At 45.6% G+C, this 22,058-nt stretch overlaps 1 protein-coding gene across 6 annotated transcripts in view; it reads right to left on the bottom strand.

Moving 5' to 3' along the window:
• The window catches only part of TMEM131L (transmembrane 131 like), a 160,126-nt gene that overhangs the window by 135,085 nt on the left and 2,983 nt on the right, over window positions 1-22,058 (bottom strand). For all 6 annotated transcript variants that reach the window (XM_060147822.1, XM_060147815.1, XM_060147816.1 and 3 more), the window contains exon 3: window positions 15,026-15,069. In XM_060147822.1, coding sequence (XP_060003805.1) covers window positions 15,026-15,069 — 44 coding nt within the window. The remainder of the gene's footprint in view (window positions 1-15,025; window positions 15,070-22,058) is intronic.

The following is a 22,058-nucleotide window of genomic DNA, read 5'->3' as shown; positions in this document are numbered from 1 at the left end:
CCAGACAAACCCATCCTAAGTTGAAAATATCATAAGTCGAAAACACAATACACCTAACCCACCGACTGTCAGCTTAGCCCAGCCTACCTTAAATGTGATGAGAACACTTACAGTAGCCGACAGTTGAGCAAAATCATCTAACACAAAGTCTATTTTATAATAAAATATTGAGTATCTCATGTAATTGATGGAATATTGTGCTGAAAGTGGGGAGCAGAATGGGTGTCTGGGCACAGAATGGCTGTCTGTATCGGCTGTTTCCCCTCGTGATGGCGGGGTTGGTGGGAGCTCCGGCTGCCCTGCCCAGCATGACAAGAGTGAATCGTACCTCTTATCACTAGCCCGAGAAAAGATGCAAATTCAAAACTCCAAGTACAATTCCTACTGAATGCGTATCACTTTTTTTTTTTTTTTTTTTAATTTTTGGCTGCATTGGGTCTTCATTGTTGTACGCAGGCTTTCTCTAGTTGCGGCGAGCAGGGGCTACTCTTTGTTGCAGTGCACAGGCTTCTCATTGCGGTGGCTTCTCTTGTTACAGAGCACAGGCTCTAGGCACATGGGCTTTAGTAGTTGTGGCACGTGGGCTCAGGAGTTGTGGCTCGCAGGCTCTAGAGCGCAGGCTGAGTAGTTGTGGCGCACGGGCTTAGCTGCTCCATGGCATGTGGGATCTTCAGGGCTTGAACCCATGTCCCCTGCATTGGCAGGCGGATTCTCAACCACTGTGCCACCAGGGAAATCCTGAATGCGTATCACTTTGGCAACATTGTAAAGCTGAAAAATTGTAAACTGAACTAGTGTAAGTCAGAGACCACCTGTACTACTAAAAAGTAATACAGAGATTAACTATATTAAATGTGTATGGAGGGCTTTTACTATGTTTTAAAAAAAATAAATGCACAGACCATACAAACTGGAATAAAGTAACTAACGCAACAAAATATGTAAAGTTGTCCCTAAACAGATTTACACGAATAAAAGTGATTTTTACCAACCTCCTGAAGGATTTTACTTACAGAGGGACAGAAAACTGACATGGATCACTGAGAAAACAATACAAAAGACTGGAGATCTAACTTCATACTATTAAAACCTATAACCACATCTACCTGGTCAAAATCCCAAAGTTGAGGGGAGGGCATAGACAAAAAAAAAAAAAAAAAAAAATGCATGCAATCCAGGTCCTCTAGCTGTTCTTTTTCTTGTTCTAGTTTCCTATTCTACTTACTTCTCCCCTTCTCTCCTTTTATTAGTCAATATTACAGGTGTGCAGGTCTCCTGAAGCATCTCTCTCCTTCTCCAGTTTCCCCTTTAGCCCCAATTCAAAAGCAGAAACAAAAAGAAAAGAAAATGTAGATAGTGTTGTGCATTTAAGTGAGAGATGGTCCTTAAACTCAACAAGAGACCAGGTTACTTGATATCTGTGCGTCCATGAACCCTACTCCATATGCCACAAATACACTTCTGAACTCACAAAAACAATGCCCAGGACGCACCTCTGAACTGGGTTTTGTTTTTGTCGTGCTTGTTCCCTTTAACTGTCAGCTCACTTTTTCAACCTGGAATTTCGGTTTCCAACGGGGAGCAACACGCTTTTAATGGACCCTTACTGTACCCACGGTTAACTTTAAGGAGTTTAGGCAATTAGGAATAACCTCCCTTAATTATGGTCTAAATGTGGTGAATTAATGAAACCCATTCCCAACTACCTAAACACATTTCAAATTAAAACGAAGCCTGAATTTACAACCCAGGTTAAATGGATTAAAAGATTAAGGGCTAGAGTGCAAGGGCTTTCTCCACCTCGCTCTCACATTTCAACCTCAAATTACCCCAGCCCTCTAATGACTGGAGGAGTCACCGTGAAAGCGCCTAATTACCCAAGAATTACGCCAACCATAACCAATTTCAAGATCACAGATCAGATGTTCCCAAAACATGAATCTGCTAATTAAAGTTACATGAAAGTCAAACCAACAGGCAATTGGGATGGGACATCCATCCACCTGAAAGCAGACTGATGGATGAAGTATTAAAACCCACAGTAGGGCTTCCCTGGTGGCGCAGTGGTTAAGAATCCACGTGCCAATGCAGGGGACACGGTTCAAGCCCTGGTCCGGGAAGATCCCACACGCTGCGGAGCAACTAAGCCCATAGGCCACGAATACTGAGCCTGTGCTCTAGTGCCCACAAGCCACAACTACTGAGCCCGCACGCCTAGAGCCCACGCTCCGCAACAAGAGAAGCCACCACGATGAGAAGTCCACGCACCGCAACGAAGAGTAGCCACCGCTCACTGCAACTAGAGAAAGCCCGCACGCAGCAATGAAGACCCAACGCAGCCAAAAATAAATAAATGAATTTATTAAAAAAAAAACCCACAGTAACAGCAGCTATGCCTCACTGTTGGCACTATCAGACACCCAGATCACTGCAGTCCAAACATACGGAGGCAGAAAGAGACTCATCTTGATTCAAGCATTTCCAGGGAAGAACAAAAGGATTCTCCCTCCAAACCGATGAATGGCTCACAGGGATGTGCTTCAGCATGTGCGTCACCCACAAGGATTCACTTGCTGGGTTTAAATTGGGAATGAAGCAAGTTTAAGATACTGATACTTCCACATGCAGCCCCAACACAGCACACATGGCCTGACAGCATTTTCAGTAGTTGTATTTTTCTGAATTCTAATCAAAGGACTGTGGTTTGATTTCAAGGCTTTGCTAAACTTCAGTGTAAACCGAAATATTCTTCAACCTTCCCACTTATTTCCCACAAGTTAAAAAAAGTTAAAAAAAAAATCATAAAAAATACTTGTCCCCGGCGCCCACAGTTTTGTGTAAATAAAGAATTCCCATGGATATGCTCTTACAGATACACAAAGAAATAATTTAGAAATAAAACCCATTCGACCAAAAGGCCAGGTTCAATGAGTCGGGAAGAAAACCCATGGGCCCTAACACTGTCCCTGGCACCCTGGCAACCCAAAGCTGTGTGACCCGTAAGTGCAGCTCTCAGAATGAAAACGCCCAGCCAGTCCAACACCCAAAGTTACTTCCTGGGAGCCCCAGAGTTCGGGGAGGGCAGGGGAAGCAGGTGAGGGGACCCTCAAAGGGCTCACAAATGAGTCTCTGTATGTAATAGGTTGAACCGTGTCCACCTAAGATGACGTGCTGAAGTCCTACCTCAGACCTCAGAATGTGACCTGACTTAGAAACAGGGTTGCTGCAGACATAATTAGTTAAGATCAGGCCATACTGGGGTAGGGCGGGCCCCTGACACGATACGACTGGCGTCCTTTTAAGAAGACAGCCGTGTGAAGACACGGAGACACACAGGGAGAGCGGCATGTGTGGCAAAGGCAGAGGTGGTGGCATGTGGCTGCAAGCCAAGGGACACGAAGGTCACTGGAGAAGCAACAGAAGCTAAGAGGAGGCAAGGAGGGATTCCCTGCGGGTTTCAAAGGGAGAGCGGCCAACACCTTGGCCTCGAGAACTGAGAGAAAACATTTTTGTTGTTTTACGCCACCCCGTTTGTGGTACTGTGTTATGGCAGCCCTGGGAAACTAACACAGCACACTTAAACTTGGGCTTCTTCCTCCTGCCCTCCTCCGTCCTGCCCCTGCCGCTGGCAGACACTCCCACTGCACCACGAAAGAGCCCCAGGGAATCCCCGCCTGTGGCCCGCTTGGGGAGCACAAGGCAGGCTCAGCCAGCCCAGGCCCTGGTCCCAACTGTCTCCCTTCTCTCCAGCTCCCACCCACCCCTGGGCACCAGCCCCGCTCCTGCGGCCAGGCCAGCACCCCTGACCCAGGGGGCAGGGGGGAAGGTCAGGCAGGATGTGCAAGTGCCCTTCAGTGTGCTGCTCCCGCCCACCCCAGCTCCTCACAGAACTTTTAGAACATTTCTTTCAGGTTTTTTTTTTTTTTTTTTTTTTTTTTTTTTTTGTGGTACGCAGGCCTCTCACTGTTGTGGCCTCTCCCTTGCGGAGCACAGGCTCCGGACGCGCAGGCTCAGCGGCCATGGCTCAGGGGCCCAGCCGCTCCGCGGCATGTGGGATCTTCCTGGACCGGGACACGAACCCACGTCCCCTGCGTCGGCAGGCGGACTCCCAACCACTGCGCCACCAGGGAAGCCCCATTTCTTTCAGTTTTTACTGAAGTAGTATCCTTTGTCCTGCCCCAACAAGCCCCGTACAGACTCACACTCACACACACACACACACACACACACAGCCACGTGCCCAGAGGGAGCTGGGCCAGGAGGCAGACCCGAGTACACACACACCCTGTACTGCCAGTGGCCACTCCCATCCCATAACTGAGACTTTCTGTTCCTGGGCCAAGGTTTCTTGCCAGACTCACTTCCCTTATAATGAATGAATTATCCCAGAGAAAGTTCCTCAGTTCTCCCTGGAAGCCGACCTCGATGGCCTGCTGGGGGACAGTGGACCCCGACGGGGGGGAACCGATCCCCACCCCGGACAGAGCTCATTTAGGAAAATCGGATCGGCTGGCGGAAGGCTGGTCCCATGAAAGGAATGCAGGAGTCCTAGGTTGGCTCAAACCCCGGGCCAGCGACCAGGAGCCGCACTGAGCACAGCCTGTCTCCCAACTGCCACCCGCTGCTTCACCTCCAAGACCATTTCTGCACCTCGTTATTCCACCTTCAGCCAAAGGTGGATTTTGAAATGTGCTCCCTTAGATGCCTCATCCTGGACCAATGGCATCCAAGTCTGGACTTGAGCCACATCAGAATCCCCTGGAGGGCCTGTGAAAGCAGCTCGCAGGCCCCTCCCTGGAGCTCCTGATTACGCTGGGCCTGGGGTGGGGTCTGGAAGCCGGCCTGACAGGTTCCCCGGTGGTGCTGACTCTGCTGGTTCCAAGACTGTGCTTTGAGAAACGCCGCCCTAGCCCCTCCACTCCGCACTGGGCACAAGTGACAGCTGGTGGCACTACTGCAGCCGGCCTGCCCCTCCTTCCCCCTCTCCCCTGCAGTGTGCGGAGAGCACCACTCCCCAGGGCTGGGGTAAACCCTGCCAATCCAGTGGCCCCACCAAGCCCTCGGCCGGGGAGGGGTTCAGGGTGAACGTGGACCCATGCTGACGTGTGAGGCGTAAGCGGAAGTCGCTGAGGGGCGCTCCTGAGAAAGAGGCGCAGGAGGCAGGCTGTCCTAGGCTGCCCATGGATGTTCAAGTGGGCGGCCGGAGGCCGTGAGGCCCGGGGGGAGCTGGGCAGGACCGGCAGCCAGCAGCACAGACAGGTGGGAAGGACCCGGCTGCCCGGTGCTGACATCCACCTGCTCAGCAAACCAAGCCAGCACCACCCTGCTCCCGGCTTCTTGTTAGGTGACATAATACATTCTTTATTGTTTCAGCTGGTTGGGTCAGGGTTTTCTGTTACCTGAAGCTGAAAATATCTAATCACAAAGCAAAGCAAGCTAACAGGATAGCACGTCCGTCCAGGACAGAGGGCAACCTCTCAGCACACATGACAGTGGCGTATGTTCCACAAATAATCCTAAAATTCCAGATTTGAACTTTGCAGACCATTCCAAAAGCTATGCAGCTGACAGTCAGTGGGTGTGCAACACCCAGAAATAGTGTAAACTGAAGAAGGCGTCTAGCACCCCGTAAAGGGTTACTGAAGACCCAGCTCGGGTCTGTCTTACGAGAGCCATGCTCATTTTTTTCAGGGGTTTCCCAGGAACCCCCCACTACTAGAGCTCACCAGAGAATTCAATTGTTTTCACCTATCACTCTTCGACTTAGTCTCCTTCTTCAGAAAGCAGGTACCAGTATATCTAGTTGTGAAAATGATCTTCTAACCTATTTCACTTTAGAGACAAGGTAGACAAGCATATCTAGAAAGGGGACACCTCAACTTATGTGCCTGTCCTGCCACCACACAGCTCTGTGATCTTAAACTGTTTTGCCTTTATGAACTCATTCCTCATCTATAAAATGAGAATACCAGCACATATCCACCTGTTTTTTTAAGGACAATGCATGTGAAAGTACTCTGTAAACCATAAAGTACAAGGGCAATGACTTAAATCCAGTTTTGAATGGATTACATGGATTAACATGGCCTGATTTTGAGAGATAAAGATAAATCATGTTCCCAGAAGAATGACTTCACAAAAAATTCACAGTACATACACACACCTGCCGTGACTATCAACTGGAACACTGCTGCATGTTATTCAAACTGGACTTCACCTATTATCAATGATTTAGCAGCAGCTAAAGGAACCAACATCCACAGGGCACCATGACCCTGAAAGTCACCATTGTACAAGGCACGACATCAACGTGGATTAGTTACTGTGCACATTTTCACAGAGGTCAACTCGGGAGGTTGTGTCTCCGCTTTTACAGAAGCTGCTCCCTGGGAACTACCTTCGACAGCGGCCGTGGGCTCCTCCGGACATCCCACAGGTGGCAAATCCTCTTTTCTACTGGAGAAGTTTAGTTTTAGCCCAACAGCCTCATGTCCTTCAGAGCCGTGTTTACTTGGACAAACTGGGTAGAAACCACAGGACTTGGAGTGAGGGAAAAAGCAGGTACGGCCCTAAACCCATGCTTCTCAGACTGGGATAAGTACCTGTGGAGCAGAGAGAGAATGCCAGGAGGTAAACCCGGCCATCTTCCTGAAACATGAATTTTATTAAAAGATTTCTGGAGGAAAAAAAAAAAAGGAATAACCAGTGAGTCATTTTTAAATGACTAAAAATTCACAATAAATTTTTAATTTTTTTTTTAATTCAAAGAATTTTCATGCTCACAGCAGACCTTTCAAAAGTCCATTCCCACTACTCTGGGGAAAGCATTGGGAAGGACTACACTTAGCAAATGAAACTTCTTCTTGCATCATTTACGACGTAGATGCAATGGCAAACCCTAAAGTAATGGTTCCAAAAACATCTTTATTGAGCACATCTGAGAAATACTGTCCAGGCTACCACAGTAATCATTTGTAAAGTGCCAATGTTCTTTTGTTACATTTATTGGGGGGGGAGGGATCACTGTTACTCTGGAGTCCTATTTCCTCTGTGGAAGACTCTAACAACAAACTCATAACTTGATGACAATTCATTTAAAATGAGAGTAACAAGCTCCCAGGAGACCCCATTATCTCATTATTGGTGTTCCTAGACAGAGAACACTGCCTTGGGAAATCATATTTCTCCTTTGAACCCTGAAATCCCAGGCTCTGCCCCCTTCTTAAGCAATAAGAAGCTTGGTGTCACGACACGTCTCAAACACCTTTACAGAGCTAATCAACACGGCTGCCAATACTTTGGGCTCCACCTAGGGTATCTTTATTTCTCATCGACCCAAAGCACAATAAAGAAGGGCCAAACAGCCACAATGTCAGCTGGTCTCTTAAGACCTAAGTTGGGTTTCCAGCGACAGAACACCTAAGTCTCTCTCTTGCTCATAGCACTACCTTCTCTCTTGTCTAAAATAAGCTTCTCCGAGTTTTTTATACACTTTTTGACCATGTGGTAATTTCCGTGGGCACGTCTTCCCGAGCTGTTGAATCTGCCTCACTCTTTCTTCAGAGCACCCACCTGACTGCATGGACTCCATAGTTACTTCCCTGTTCAATACTGTGACAAGTGTGTAAGTAATCAGCCAGGCCACTGAGTGCCCTGTGGAAGGACGCCAGCTGAGGGTCGGACTTTCGGTGCTGAGTTTAGCCACTTCTCCTCAAGGCATCCCTAAGTCTAACGTAATCAACGCTGAGGTTCTGGCACTGGGTGGCCACATTTACAGAACACACCCAAGCTCTCCAGACTTCAATTCCCCATTTTTGTTTCTGGAATATCAACATTAATGAAGTGGTTTGCCTGTTTTTGCTCTAAATTAACCTTCAAAATACACCTGGAATTATGAAAGTTGGTTCAAATATATCTTTTCCATATACAGATACAAATTAGCACAAGCCTAATCACTCCAGAGTATGTAAAAAAATATATCCAGGAAAAGTAAAAATTTCAGTGAAAATCAGAATTAAGATTCTGATCCTATTATACTATTTTTCTAATTGATTTCAATTGAGGGTTAACTAATTGTATAAGTGTCAAAAGGTTTGCTAGAAATTTCACAACCCAAAAAGAATCTGAAAGGGGTTTTGTGGGTTAACAAATTTAATATATAGCAAGAACCCTGTTTAAAAGCTTGTATTCTAAGGCCAACACCTAAATTATGAGCCCTATTACAGTCAAAGGAAATTCATTTCACACTGTCAGGACCACAAAGACCATGACTGAACGCATTCACTGCACCCCTCTCGGGGCCACGTGACCCTGTAGAAGGTTCCACAGGGCACACACAGATAGAGCTAATAACCCATTCTCGTTAAAAATACGCCAACTGCAGGAACCCAATTTAAAAACTACAACCCCTAATCCTAGTACCAGGACTGTGGTTTCAATGGCAAATACGGTTTGTGTGCTTGGATATGAAGAACAAGTGAAGCACGACAAGCAATCAGTTTAAAAGACTTAAAAACAGAAGGGTGCATCACTTCATTTAGCACCTCCTCTCCTAGGTGTTAGGTAGTGGATTAGGTGCCGGGGGGTCAGCTGACTGAGACTCAGACAGGTGGGTGGGCATCCGGAGAAAGGCAATTTTAAACAGAGGCGTGAACGTCCGGGCTGGCAGCACTGCCATGGTGCGTGTGGAGCAGGACGGATGGAGTTAGTCAGGTGAGAGGTGTGCCAGGGAAGAGAAGAGCGTCTCAGCAAAGAGAGAGGGAGAGAGGCCATGCGTGAGGGGAAGCGAGGCTGGAGAGGTGGCCTCTGTGCCATGCTCAGAAGGTAAGGCTGCTTGTAAGAGGAATGACGGGCAAGGATGCACATGCTTTAGATACATCACTTGGGTAGGAACCTGGAGAACAGACTGGGGTAGCTGTAAAACCAAGGCAGGAGACCATGTGAAGAAGATGCAGCCAGACCTGGTGACCCGCTGGGGACGAGGCCTATGAGAGGAGGCAAGGGGCGTCCTGATTTCTGACTTATGCAAATGAATGCGGGGGGGGGAAGGGGAGCACCGGCCAGCAGTGGGGGCGGGGCTATGCCAGGGGAGTAGCCGAAGGGGGAGTCGGGGAGGGCCATGGGGGAGGCCGGGAACCTGAGGGGACTGAGCCCAGGAGCTCAGTTCAGGACACACTGACTGGGCGGCACCGGAAAGCAGAGGAGAGCTCGCTGGGCAACTGCACAGGTGCAACCCCTGGGCAGAAGGTACCACCGAGTTCAAGTTCCTTCTCTCTCTTTAAAAACCCAAGAGAGCAGGCGCCATCACCCAGGGAAATGACAGATGGGAAGAGAGGAGCGTCCAGGATGCAGCCCTGGGGAGGCAAGTTCAGGTTAAAAATGCCCAATTCGGGCTTCCCTGGTGGCGCAGTGGTTGAGAGTCCGCCTGCCGATGCAGGGGACGCAGGTTCGTGCCCCGGTCCGGGAAGATCCCACATGCCGCGGAGTGGCTGGGCCCGTGAGCCATGACCGCTGAGCCTGCGCGTCCGGAGCCTGTGCTCCGCAACGGGAGAGGCCATAACAGTGAGAGGCCCGCGTACCGCAATAAATAAATAAATAAATAAATAAATAAATAAAAATGCCCGATCCTATCAACACGTAAGGAACTTCAACGTTGTGCTAAAAACACAGCTTTCGATTTCTGAAGAGAAACAAAGAAAAGTGGAAAGTAGTTCCCTTCCCCATGGGGGCTCTGAGATAACTCACTGCCAGAAGGAAGCTCCCTGAAGATTAAGTCGCTTCTGTCTGCAATTACAACTTTCAGTATGTCGCTGAAAGGTTAACAAGATTTTCTTCATGTTCTGACGAAAACGGTTTCAGGAGAACACATGTTGCTGCTGCTACCAATCAGATAAAAGTACATTAAAAGAAAAACAAAACAAAAGAAACCTTCCACAGACACCCCATGGCCGGTCAGTATTTACGATTTTTACCTAACCATTTTAAAAGCAGAGTTAATATACTATTCATACTTTGCCAACGCTTAAACTTTTCACATTCTAACAAATATACCCCAAAAAGGCCTTTTGGAGATGCGTCCAGAGAGTCAGACCAGCTTCCCAGAGAGTGTCAGCTCTAGGAAGAGCTGCAGTCAGCTCGCTCTCCTTTGCTCCCCTCACTGAATACCCAACAGCAATCTTTCTTTCTCAGCAGAGGAACAGATTACTGCTGATATGTGAGAACACCCAAGAGAAAAATGAGGATGGAGAGGAGAGAGGGGAGAACGTTTTTCAAATACTGCTTTTCTGGCTTTCAACCAAGTACAATTACATAGCATTCACAGAAGATGGAGTCAAGATAGTATAAACAAAATCTTCAATGAGGCCAATTACCCTAAAAGCTTTCCAAACTCTGTTTGAGATCACAGGCAAGCTGCTCTAGAACCCTGCGCCCCAGAATCTACAGTGGTCCAGCCAGGACCCCGCCTTGGCCAGTCTGGGGGGAAACACAGAGTCCCCTTCACTGCCCAGACTCTCTCCAGTGACAGAGGTCAGTGCCACTGACACTTTTCCTAGGACTACACTTTTCCTAGGACGTACCGAGACTCTGTTTTACGATCAAATCTATTTCCCAAGTGAGTAGCTGTTCCTCTACATGGGTTCTCTCAGAGACAGAGCATTCGTTTTGTGGAATTCATATGTGCTGCCTGTGCTGACTTCAAGTTCACCTTAGTATCATTAGGGTTACCGTAGCAGGGTAGTAATGAAAATGAAAATCACAAAAATGTTTGAAAAATGTGTAAGGAGATACTAATGACTTCATAAATAAGGTTAAGAATAAATGGCATTTAGGGCAAACCTAGTCTTGGCCTATAACCCAAAGTATAAAATAAATATCCATGACGTAAATAAATAACTGAATAAACCAATAAATGAGAGAGAACAGACCTCTTCCATACAGAGGAATTCTAAATAATTTATGGAGGTGGAGCTTATTCCACTTAATGACTTCCCTCCAAAGAGTGTAGTATGGAAAAAGGTAAGAAAAGAAGAACTTTAGTGGAGAGAGCCAACAAACAGTACCTCAGCCAGGTGGTCAAGGTCAGCATCAAAGTGTAAGTCACGCTGACAGTCGATACCCTTGATATATGAGGAGAATGGCAACTTATAACTGCGGCCTTCCTCCCCCAAACCCATAACCTCGATCTAACCATGAGAAAAAACCTCAGACAACCCCAAATTGAAGGATGAACTCCTCAGAACTGCCACGGTTTCAAAAACAAGGGAAGTCTGACAAACTGTCACAACAAAGAGGGTCCTGAGACATGACAACTAAATGTGGTCTCCTGGATAAGAGAACATTAGGGAAAAACCAGGGAAATCCAAATAAAGTGTGGAGTTTAGTTCACCGTAATGTACACACGTTGGTTTCTTAGTTGTGACCCAGGTACCACAGTAACATAAGGCATTAACACTGGGGTAAACTGTGTGCAGGGTAAATGGGAATTCTCTGTACCATCTTTACAGCTTTTCCGTAAATCTAAATCTATGCTAAAGCAAAAGGCCTAATTTAAAAGTAGCAAGAGATTCTACGAGCTTTGAAGGTATTAAAATCTTCATTTTTTAAAAATCCCAACTGCACAGTAGAAGGTAAATGAACAGTAAGTACTTAGGTGACTGACTGACCCATCACAGGACATCAGACTCAGAGAGAATTCATTCATTAGACTCAGAGAGAACACCAGAAGCTACATTTTCAGCAAATGGACACAAAGAAGGTTTTCTGGTTGCGGCATCCAACCTTCATCATCATCTTGCCTTTACACAAAAGGCAAAAAACCTCAACAACGACAACAAAAAAAACCCAAGAGGCTTGGAAGTCCAGCTAAGAGGAAAGGGACTAGGGATAAAATAACAGCAAAACACTGGAATATTTGATATTGAGAAGATTAAAACATATAAATCAGGGTGGACCAAACTGTGAGTTTTGAAATCAATTCAGTAGTGGCAACCAGCATTTTTTTAACAAAAGAAAATGAAATAGAAAAGTTCCGTGGTTGTGACGGCTACACAACAATGTGAATGTACTTAATGCCACAGAACTGCACACTTAAAAGTGGCTAAAATGGTAACTGTTATGTATATTTTGCCACAATTTAAAAAAAATGAAAATAGAAAATACAGTACACCACAGGCAGCAGAGGTAAGCACTATTTTATAAATAAATAAATAAACACACATGTACATATTCATACATCCACATATACTGCCTGTGGGTAATAAGTAATCATGATATAAAATGTGTCTTTCATCTGAGTCACTGTCCAAAAGTTTGAAAGCCACTGACTCAATTCCCCCTCACCTCTACACCCTCACTCTGGTCGTCTGTGTCAAAAGAGCACGAAGGAGACATCCCTCGTGGTGCGGTGGATAAGACTCCGTGCTCCCGATGCAGGGGGCCCAGGTTCGATTCCTGGTCAGGGAACTAGATCCCACATGTACTCGGCAACTAAGGAGCCCACGAGCCACAACTAAGACCTGGTGCAACCAAATAAATAATATTAAGGAAAAAAAAAGAGCGCAAAGGATAAAATCTACTTCACACCTTTAATTGTGACAGGAAATGGGTGAATAGAAACTAGTTCTAATTAATAAGAAAGAAGAGAAGTACACCTCTGAAAGAGGAAAACCAATGCAAAGGCACGCAGAACAATGCCCCTGGAGATGCAGCCCGGCCTTCCTAGCTCCACACTCACCTCAACTGCCTACCTGCATCTTCCCGGGACAGGATGTGTCCCATCAAGCCTGAGATTCCTAGAACAACCAAGGAGAGCTCCTGACTGCCCTCTCGCTAGACCGTTCCCATCACCGTCATCGTCACCCCAGATGCTCCAGCCGAATCCGAGCAGCCCTCCATGGTTCCTCTTTCTCTCACTCTCCACAACTGAGTCAACCCAAATTCATCTCAGAACCTTCCACGTGCCTCTGTCCGCACCACCTTCAGCAGGCACCAGCGTCAGCATTCCTCAGCTCTTTTTGCTCCCAGACACTCAGATAGGACTGTGACAAACTCTGAACTCTGCCCCATATATTTAAGTAATCCCAACATTCAAAATGCTGTACTACTGAATCACTTTGCTGTACAGCAGAAATTAACACACTGTAAGTCAACTATACTTCACTTAAAAAAAAAACATACATGTAAGTCAAGGAGAAAAAAAAATTTTTATGTTATACTATGAATTTGAATGTTTGCAAAGAATGCAATTTCTGGCCTATTATATATATTGGCATTTTTAATAAAACTCACTTTTTAAAATATATTCAAAGGAATCTGAATACTATATAATGATATCCATCATTATTCATTTTTAAAAATATACGGATAGGCATTCCTGTATTGCTGGATATTCCCTCAAAGAATTTTAACCTAATATAGCTTTATGTTCAAAGCCTTTTTCAACAAAACTATGGGTATAAATTGAGATCTAGGGGTTTTTTAAATATCCTGTGACCACAGGGTCTAAGTGTCAAATTTTTTACTTCTGAATTATCATAATTTTTATTAGCACACAACTGATCTAACAAATTTTACAAATTTTGATAGTTAATTAAACATAAGAGTTCAAATTTTATTGAAAATGCATCCTTTAATGAGATTTATGGAACTTTTTCCCCTCAATTGGTTTATATGACTATTACTGCTAGAATGAGACAGGGTTAATTAGCATCAATTTAATCTTATTTTCCTTGTCCCTTCTTTTTTTTTTTTGTAATGTAAACACTGAGAAAGCTTGTTCACATAAATAGATGTGAATGGAAGGAGATTTGTTACAGCACTGACCCTATACACTCTACACTCCCTCAGCATTTTATCCACAAATCACTTTTTGATGGTCTAACAACTGACAATTAGATTGGATTCTCCTTCAATATTATAGAGAGTAAAGATTTGAAAACCACCAAAGTTACTAATGAATTCATCATCCAGAATTAAATCACTTTCTCCTAACCAATACCAACACTTCAAATTGTCCCTTTGCCCAAGATGAAGCACAAAGCAGGATCGGGGCCCGGAGAGAGGTCTGCCTTTGTTTGGCAAAGTGGAGAAGCGAGACTGCGAAAGAAGAGGTGGAAAAGGAGAACTTGTGACCTCAGACAGATCAGTTTTAGGAGAATATGTGGATGCTGGGGATCTAGAAGCTGATTCTCTGAAAGTTATCCCCACGCCCAGGTACCACTTAGGGTCTTCAGGCACCTCCAAGGGACCAGATACCCCAGTCTGACAACAGCTAACCAAGAGTGCCCCGTGACCAAAGCATTCCCTTAAAAAATGTAACTTACATCTTTTGATTTGCTGGCCCCTGCTTAAACTCTTTGAACAACTCATCCCACACTTAAAGAAATTAAAACCGAACCTCCTCACTATGGCCTCTAAGGTCCTAGCTCATCTCACTATCCTATGAAACCACACTGGCCTTCTCCACGTCCCTGGATTGCCAGCAGTGTTTCCCACCACAGGCCCCTTGCACCTGCCATTCCCTCTGCTTGCCGCCTGGCTGCTCCCACACAGCCTCCAGACTTCAGCTCAAACATCACCTCCAACCACCTAAGCATGCTATCCATCTCCTTATTCTCTACCACAGCAACTGGATTCTTGATAGTTCCTATTGCAAGCATAACTATTTTGTTTTGTTTACAGTAACGTCTGACTTCCCTACTACACGCAAACAGGTCTCGTTCAGTGTTTTACGTCCAGCACCCAGCACACTGCCTGATGCTCAACAGATGTCCGTAAACAGAATGGTGTATGCACGCCATGGGAAAGTGAAGTTAGAGGGGGCGTGTTTTAACAGCTTTCTGTGCAACCTTATTTTAAAACAAAGCCATATTCATTATTAGAGAGTACAGATACCCCAAATGCCAAAGAGAAAGGTATATCACAGATAATGTTAAATACATAAACACAGACATATCCCAAGACTTCAGACAGCATCCAAAGTGGGCAGAGAAACTTAGCGTGGATTTGCTCCCATTTTTTTCCTTACCTCTGTTCTCGAGACTGTTCCTCCATTTCGTCTTCAGAATCACCCTATTGAGAGAGAACAGGCTTTAACAGTTGTTTCAAAGAAACACAAAATTTCCCAAAACACAAAAACAGTTCTTCAAATCCCACAGGGGTGGTGAGCTTGTCTATAACAGTGCCTGGTACACAGCAGGCACTCAATAAATACTTTTTGAAAAAAACAATGACACTAGAATGGCACCACTGTAAGCCAGAAACTCCCAAGTGATCCCTTAGATGTTCACTGTAAGTAACCATCCTACCTGTTTAAAATCGCCACCAAAACACAGTCTCAAAATTGGTTTGACATCACTCCTCTCTCCAAGAGCCTTTTTTTGGTGTTTACGGTTAATCGCACAAGATAAAATTTAACGATAATTAAAATCCCCAAACATCAAGAATCCCCTAAATGAGCACCTGATAGATTTTGACTTAGAAGTGGCATAAATATCTCACTCAAACGCGCTTCCAAAATCTTCTCTGAGACCTACCATGCCGCACTGTGACCAGAAGCCAAATACCAGGTGGGTAAAAAGAGAAGGTGTTTGCAACAGAAGCAAAAGGGCCGATCCAATTAAACGCTGCCTCGGCGCTTGCCCGACACCCGTGCTCTTGGCACAGCTCTATCCTCTCCCGAAGCTGCACCGCCGGCTGCGGAAGCACCCACCCTTCCTGTGCCTCCAGCGCCCCCAGCCCGAGGCTCTCCTGGCCGCCCTGACCCCCATCCTCCTGGGTCCAGACCCCGCTTCACTAACGCCCTCTGACTGTTAACCCACTCTTGGAGCCACAGGGCCCCAATCCCTACCTGCAGCCCCAGCTTCTCACACCATCACACATGGAGATAAACACCAACCTTCCCACAGGAGCCAAGGCTCGGGCAGGTTAGGTCAGACCCCACAGTACGTGCAGGACCACTTAACCCACAGCTGCGGCCCCACCGCCAAACACCTCCAGGCTCTACGCACTGTCTCCCCAGAAACAACGACACCAGACTTCTCAACGCCAGGGGTCCCTGCCAAGGGAAGGGCCCCCTTGTGTCGAAGAGGCTGTCACACTCCCTGCCCCTGGGCAAACCTGAGGGTCGTCCTATACTGCTCTCCTGCTGTCACCTCCAAGCATGAAGATCTACCCACTCATCAGAAATACAGCTTAGACCTGTCCTCCTCCATCCCTCCTGCCAGCAAATTGGCCCAAGCCATCAGCACCCCAGGCCTGCACTACCACTGCTGACGGGCTTTTCACTCTGTTTAAGACGGCCGCCTTTCCAGGAGGTGGAGAAAAGGGAACCCTCATCCACTGCTGGCAGGAATGTAAACTGGTGCAGCCACGGTGGAAAACATTATAGAGGTTTCTCAAAAAAACTAAAAATAGAGCTACCACATGACCTAGCAATTCCACTCCTGGGTATATATCTGAAAAAAAAACAAGAACACTAAATCGAAAAGATACATGCACCCCAATGGTCACAGCAGCACTATTCCCAGTAGCCAAGATACGGACGCAGCCCAAGTGCCCATCAACAGATGAGCTGATAAAGAAGATGTGATATACACACACACACACACACACACACACACACACACACACACACACCCCACACACACACACACACACACACACACACACACACACACTGGACTACCACTCAGCCATAAAAAGAATGAAATTTTGCCATTTGCAGCAACATGGATAGACCTGGAGGGTATTATTCTTAATGAAATAAATCAGACAGAGAAAAACAAATACTATATTATATCACTTACATGGGGAATCTAAAAAAAATACACCAAACTAGTGAATGAAACAAAAAAGAAACAGACTTACCGACATAGAGAACAAACTAGTAGTCACCAGGGGGAGAGGTGAGATAGGGGTAGGGGACTAAGAGACACAAACTACTGTGTATAAAATAAATAAGCTACAAAGATATACTGCACGGTACAGGGAATATAGCCAATATTTTATAATAACTATAAATGGAGGTAACCTTTAAAAATTGTGAATCACTATGTTGTACGCCCAAAATTTATCTAATATTGTACATCAATTACATCCCAATTAAAAAAATTTTTTTTTTTTAAAGATTGCTGCCTTCAACCCAGCCTGTGTGCCACTGTGAGACCAATCTTTTCCAACATCAGTCCTTACTTACGGACCCAGCAGTCAAGGTCACCGTGTTAATCTCTGCTCAAGAACCAACCTCCAAGCTCCTGAACCTGGAATTGAGCAACCGTCACTTGACCTTGAGACACCCATCCCAATCTCTACAGCCACACTTCAGCAGGGCTCTGGCTCCCATTCAAAGCATAAAACACACCTCCCCTGTGAGGCTCTGGGCTAATGCAGGTCTCTAAGCGGCCACTCCCTCCCCAAAGCCTTAACAGACCCTCCAATACACACTGCTCCTCTCTCCCTCCTCTCCGTTCCTACATTTCAGCACTTGGATCCAGCTTTATCTCCCCAACAACACCGAGCTCTCAAAGGGTGGGGACCAAACCCCGTAATTTCTCCCCACTCCCTCTTGGCAGTCCCTCCGGACCTTGCTAGCTATTCTAATTCTCTCACAGCTTTCAGGGGCTGTCTCAAATACCAAATACAGGCCCCCTCAAAGAGACCTACCTTGACCTCTTGAAGTAAAACTCCCATCACCCAAATCTTCCTCCAATCTGCCACCATATAGCATTGATGCCCTTCTAACAAACTGCATAACTTATCACTTACTCTATTTCTTACTTATTATCTATATGCCTCCACTAAACTGCCAGCTCCACAAGGGCAGAGATTTTCTTTTTTGGTTCCCATGACATCCCCAGTACTTAAAACAGTGCTCAGCCCACAGTACATGCTCCATAAACGTCTGCTGGGCTAAGCACAGTCTAGGTGTTTCGTAAATACTAGTGGGTATCGCCCCACACCTGTGACATGGCTATCATCAAAAAGACAAAAGATAACAAAGGTCGGTAAGGATGTGGAGAAAAGGCAGCCCTCACTGCACTGCTGGTGGGATTGTAATCTGGGGCAGCCCCTATAGCAAACAGTACAGAGGTTCCTCAAAAAATTAAAAATAGAACTACCATATGACCCAGCAATTCCACCTCTGGGTATTTATCCAAAGAAACCTGAAACACTAACTTGAAAAGATATATATACACCTATGTTCACTGCAGCATTATTTATAATAGCCAACACACAGAAGCAACCTAAGTGTCCACTGATAGATGAATGGATAAAGAAGATGTGATATGTATGTACACTGGAATATTACTCAGCTATAAAAAAGAATGAAATCTTGCCATCTGTGACAACATGAATAGACTCGGAGGGCATTATGCTAAGTGAAATAAGTCACACAGAGAAAGACAAATACCATATGACCTCACTTACTTGTGGAATCTTAAACAAAACAAAACAGAACAGAACACCAAGTCCACAGATACAGAGAACAGATTGGTAGTTCCCAGAGGCAGAGGTGGGGAGTGGGCAAAATGGATGAAGGGTGTCAGAATGTACCAACTTCCATTTATAAAATAAATAAGGCATGGGGGATGCAATATGCAGCATGGTGACTACAGTTAATAATACTGTACTGAAATTTGCTATGAGAGTAGATCTTTTTTTTTTCTTGAGAGTAAATCTTAAAACTTCTCATCACTAGAAAAAAAAATTTTTGTAACTGTATGGTAATGGAGCTTAACTAGACTTATTGTGGTGATTATTTTGCAAAGCTCCAAATATAGAATTATTATGCTGTACACCTGAAATTAATATAATACTTTATGTGAATAATAGCTCAATAAAAATTTTTCCAATAAAAAATGTTAAATACCAGTAGATATAACTTTTTACACGGGCCTCTCACTGCTGTGGCCTCTCCCGCTGTGGAGCACAGGCTCCGGACGCGCAGGCTCAAGGGCCATGGCTCACGGGCCCAGCCGCTCCGCGGCATGTGGGATCTTCCCGGAACAGGGCACGAACCCGTGTCCCCTACATCAGCAGGCGGACTCTCAACCACTGCACCACCAGGGAAGCCCAGATATAACTATTTTTAAAACTTCATTTGGACTTCTCTGGCGGCACAGTGGTTAAGAAGCCGCCTGCCAATGCAGGGGACACGGGTTTGAGCCCTGGTCCGGGAAGATCCCTCATGCCGCGGAGCAACTAAACTCATGTTCCACAACTACTGAAGCCCGCGCGCCGAGTCCGTGCTCTGCAACAAGAGAAGCCACCGCAATGAGAAGCCCGTGCACTGCAGTGAACAGTAGCCCCCTCTCGCCACAACTAGAAAAGCCCGCGCGCAGCAACAAAGACCCAGTGCAGCCAAAAATAAATAAATTAATTAATTAAAAACAAAAATTTCATTAAGCAAACCTTCCTAATTCAAAACATAACATGAAATTACTTCTCTCAGACACAGACACCTTATCACCACCATACTACTTTCCTGGTCAGACTGTGCTAAAACTCATACAGTAGCAAAGTGGCCTAAAGCTTGGGCTCTGGAGCTAAACTCCTCCTGGATTCAAATCCCACCACTGCTGTGCGTGTTCTTATCGCCCTTGGGCAAGTTACTTACCCTCTGTGTGCCTCAATTTCCTCATCTGAAATCAGCTCACAATACTTCATAGCTTTCAGGATCTTAATATGAATTAAGGGTCGTAAAGGGCTAAACAATGCCAGTAGTATTCAACCCATGTTGGTTATCATTTTTCTATGTTAATAGTGGAATTTGATTCAACCAAAAAGAAATTTCTATGACAAAAAGATTTCCAAATGCTAGTCAATGCTTCCCAGCCTGGGGCGAGAGACTATTACCTCACAGGGTACCTGAGATACTCATTGTGCCACTTCCTGGTTCACTTTCTACCAATTTCTGATATCTACACGCTCAGGCTTAAGTGGGCAAAATAAACAAGACTTTTCAAAATAAACAAGATTTTTCAAGGCAGAAACATTCTTATTCATCACTGTACCGCAGGGGTCTATCTGGGTCAGGCCCGGGCCAGCTGTTTGCTCGATGGACTAACAAGGCCAGGATCGCACAGCCTCACCATCCCATCCCAGACCAACATGCTTCTGCATCAGGAAACGGCTCCTACTCGGCACCGATGTCCACGTCCCAAACCCAACCACGGCCCTTAGGAGTGAGGCTTCTCACCCCAGTAAAGTCTGCGTGGACTAAATGAACAAACTGTAGATTGCCCTTCTTGCTCCTAGAACTGATTCAGAAATGTGATTATTAAACAGTAAGAGGAACTCGACGCCTAAGGCATTCCACCTGCCATCTTCAGGAGTGGCTAACTTCATGAATAGGGGAACTGTTCAAGACACTGAGCACGGCCTCTCCTCCACCAGGAAGAACCCCTGAAGGCCTAATGCATGCACAACATCGTGGCCACAACGGGGCACCCAAGCGTAGATGCCCAAACCCTCTTAAGGGGAGCCCAGTTAGGGCAACAAGGCACACACAAGACAAAGGAAAAAATCCAGACACTCAAGAAACTCAAAGGGGAGGAGAAATGCAGACAGTGCCACGGCCAAGCTAGGGGTCAGGAAGGACTGATCTCGGACAAACGGCAGGGCAATCGCATTTGTGCTTTCATTCAACAGATCCATGTTGGGCCTGCACGGTCAAGGGGCAGGCGAGTGTCCCAGAGGACTGAGCGGAGCTGCAGACAAGGTCACACTGCAAAAGGCCCCGAGGGCCACAGGGGGTCATGGAAGTTTCTGACCTTGAAGGCGGAGGAAGAAGGTGCACAAAGCAGTACCTTGCACACAGACAATCACTTCTTGACAATAAAACATTTGACGAAAACATTTGTTTGGCTTCTATAACATCACCACTCTGGAGTCAGTGCGGTGAAGCATGAATGAAGTAGAGTCAGAGAAGAAAAATCCCGTAAATCTAAGAATAAAATTACATGTTTTTTTCTTCCTTCTCATGATCACCATGGATCAAGTTTTAATGTTCTTAGACCAAAACATTTTACAACATAAAAGAGTGTATAACAAAAAGGTATGAATAATGTAACTTATCTATGCAACTGCTGGGCATGTGCTAGTACTGAGTTATCTGCACTAGTTCAGCCCCTTCAAAGCAGAAAAGCTGTTCCACGCTCTCCAGGGACCAAATCTAGGGGTCAGATGAGATACTGTCAAAAAAACAGGTAACCTATATTAAGCGCTTACTAACTTCAAGGCACTCAATCCTCACAAAATCCTCTGAGATTGGCACCACTATTAACCCCATTTTGCAGATGAAGAAACCAAGGACAGAGAGGTGGAAAGTGATGGAGCCCTGAGTCAAATCCTGGAAGCCCAGCCAGAGGGATTTATAAGGCTGGCAGTTTATAACAATTCAATTATTATATCTGATTTTACTAATGATGCATTATTCAAGTTCTTGGTCACTTAAGAGACCCATTAAAAAAAGAAAAAGAGGGCTTCCCTGGTGGCGCAGTGGTTGAGAGTCCGCCTGCCGATGCAGGGGACACGGTTCGTGCCCCGGTCCGGGAAGATCCCACATGCTGCGGAGCAGCTGGGCCCGTGAGCCATGGCCGCTGAGCCTGCGCGTCCAGAGCCTGTGCTCCGCAACGGGAGAGGCCACAAAAGTGAGAGGCCCGCGTACCGCAAAAAAAAAAAAAAAAAAAAAAGAAAAGAAAAAGGCCCAATCTATAGAAAACATGCCCAAAATAGATAACTGTATAAATGTTAGTATTCAATTTTTTAATGCCACATCTTCGGACACTCCTGTTTCACTGATCATTGACAAATCTTCGCTTCTGAAGCCATCTTTTAAGTCTTCCTGAAAGGAACCCAACTTACAAAGTAGGCAGAAAACCCGCAAATTTACATAACACCTATAAATATTCTCTTTTCAACAGACTCCCTGACACACATGAGGGAACTTTTTCTGAAAAAATTCAAAATACTTTGAAAAGAATTCCCTAAAAATAACTCTCTTCAGAACTCTCTGCAGTTTACACACACACACACACACACACACACACACACACACA

This window comes from Lagenorhynchus albirostris, chromosome 4 (assembly GCF_949774975.1).
Source record: "Lagenorhynchus albirostris chromosome 4, mLagAlb1.1, whole genome shotgun sequence".
NCBI classification, from domain to species: Eukaryota; Metazoa; Chordata; class Mammalia; order Artiodactyla; family Delphinidae; genus Lagenorhynchus; species Lagenorhynchus albirostris.
The sequence above is the reverse complement of the archived record's forward strand: the minus strand, read 5'-3'. Positions and strand labels throughout refer to the sequence as shown.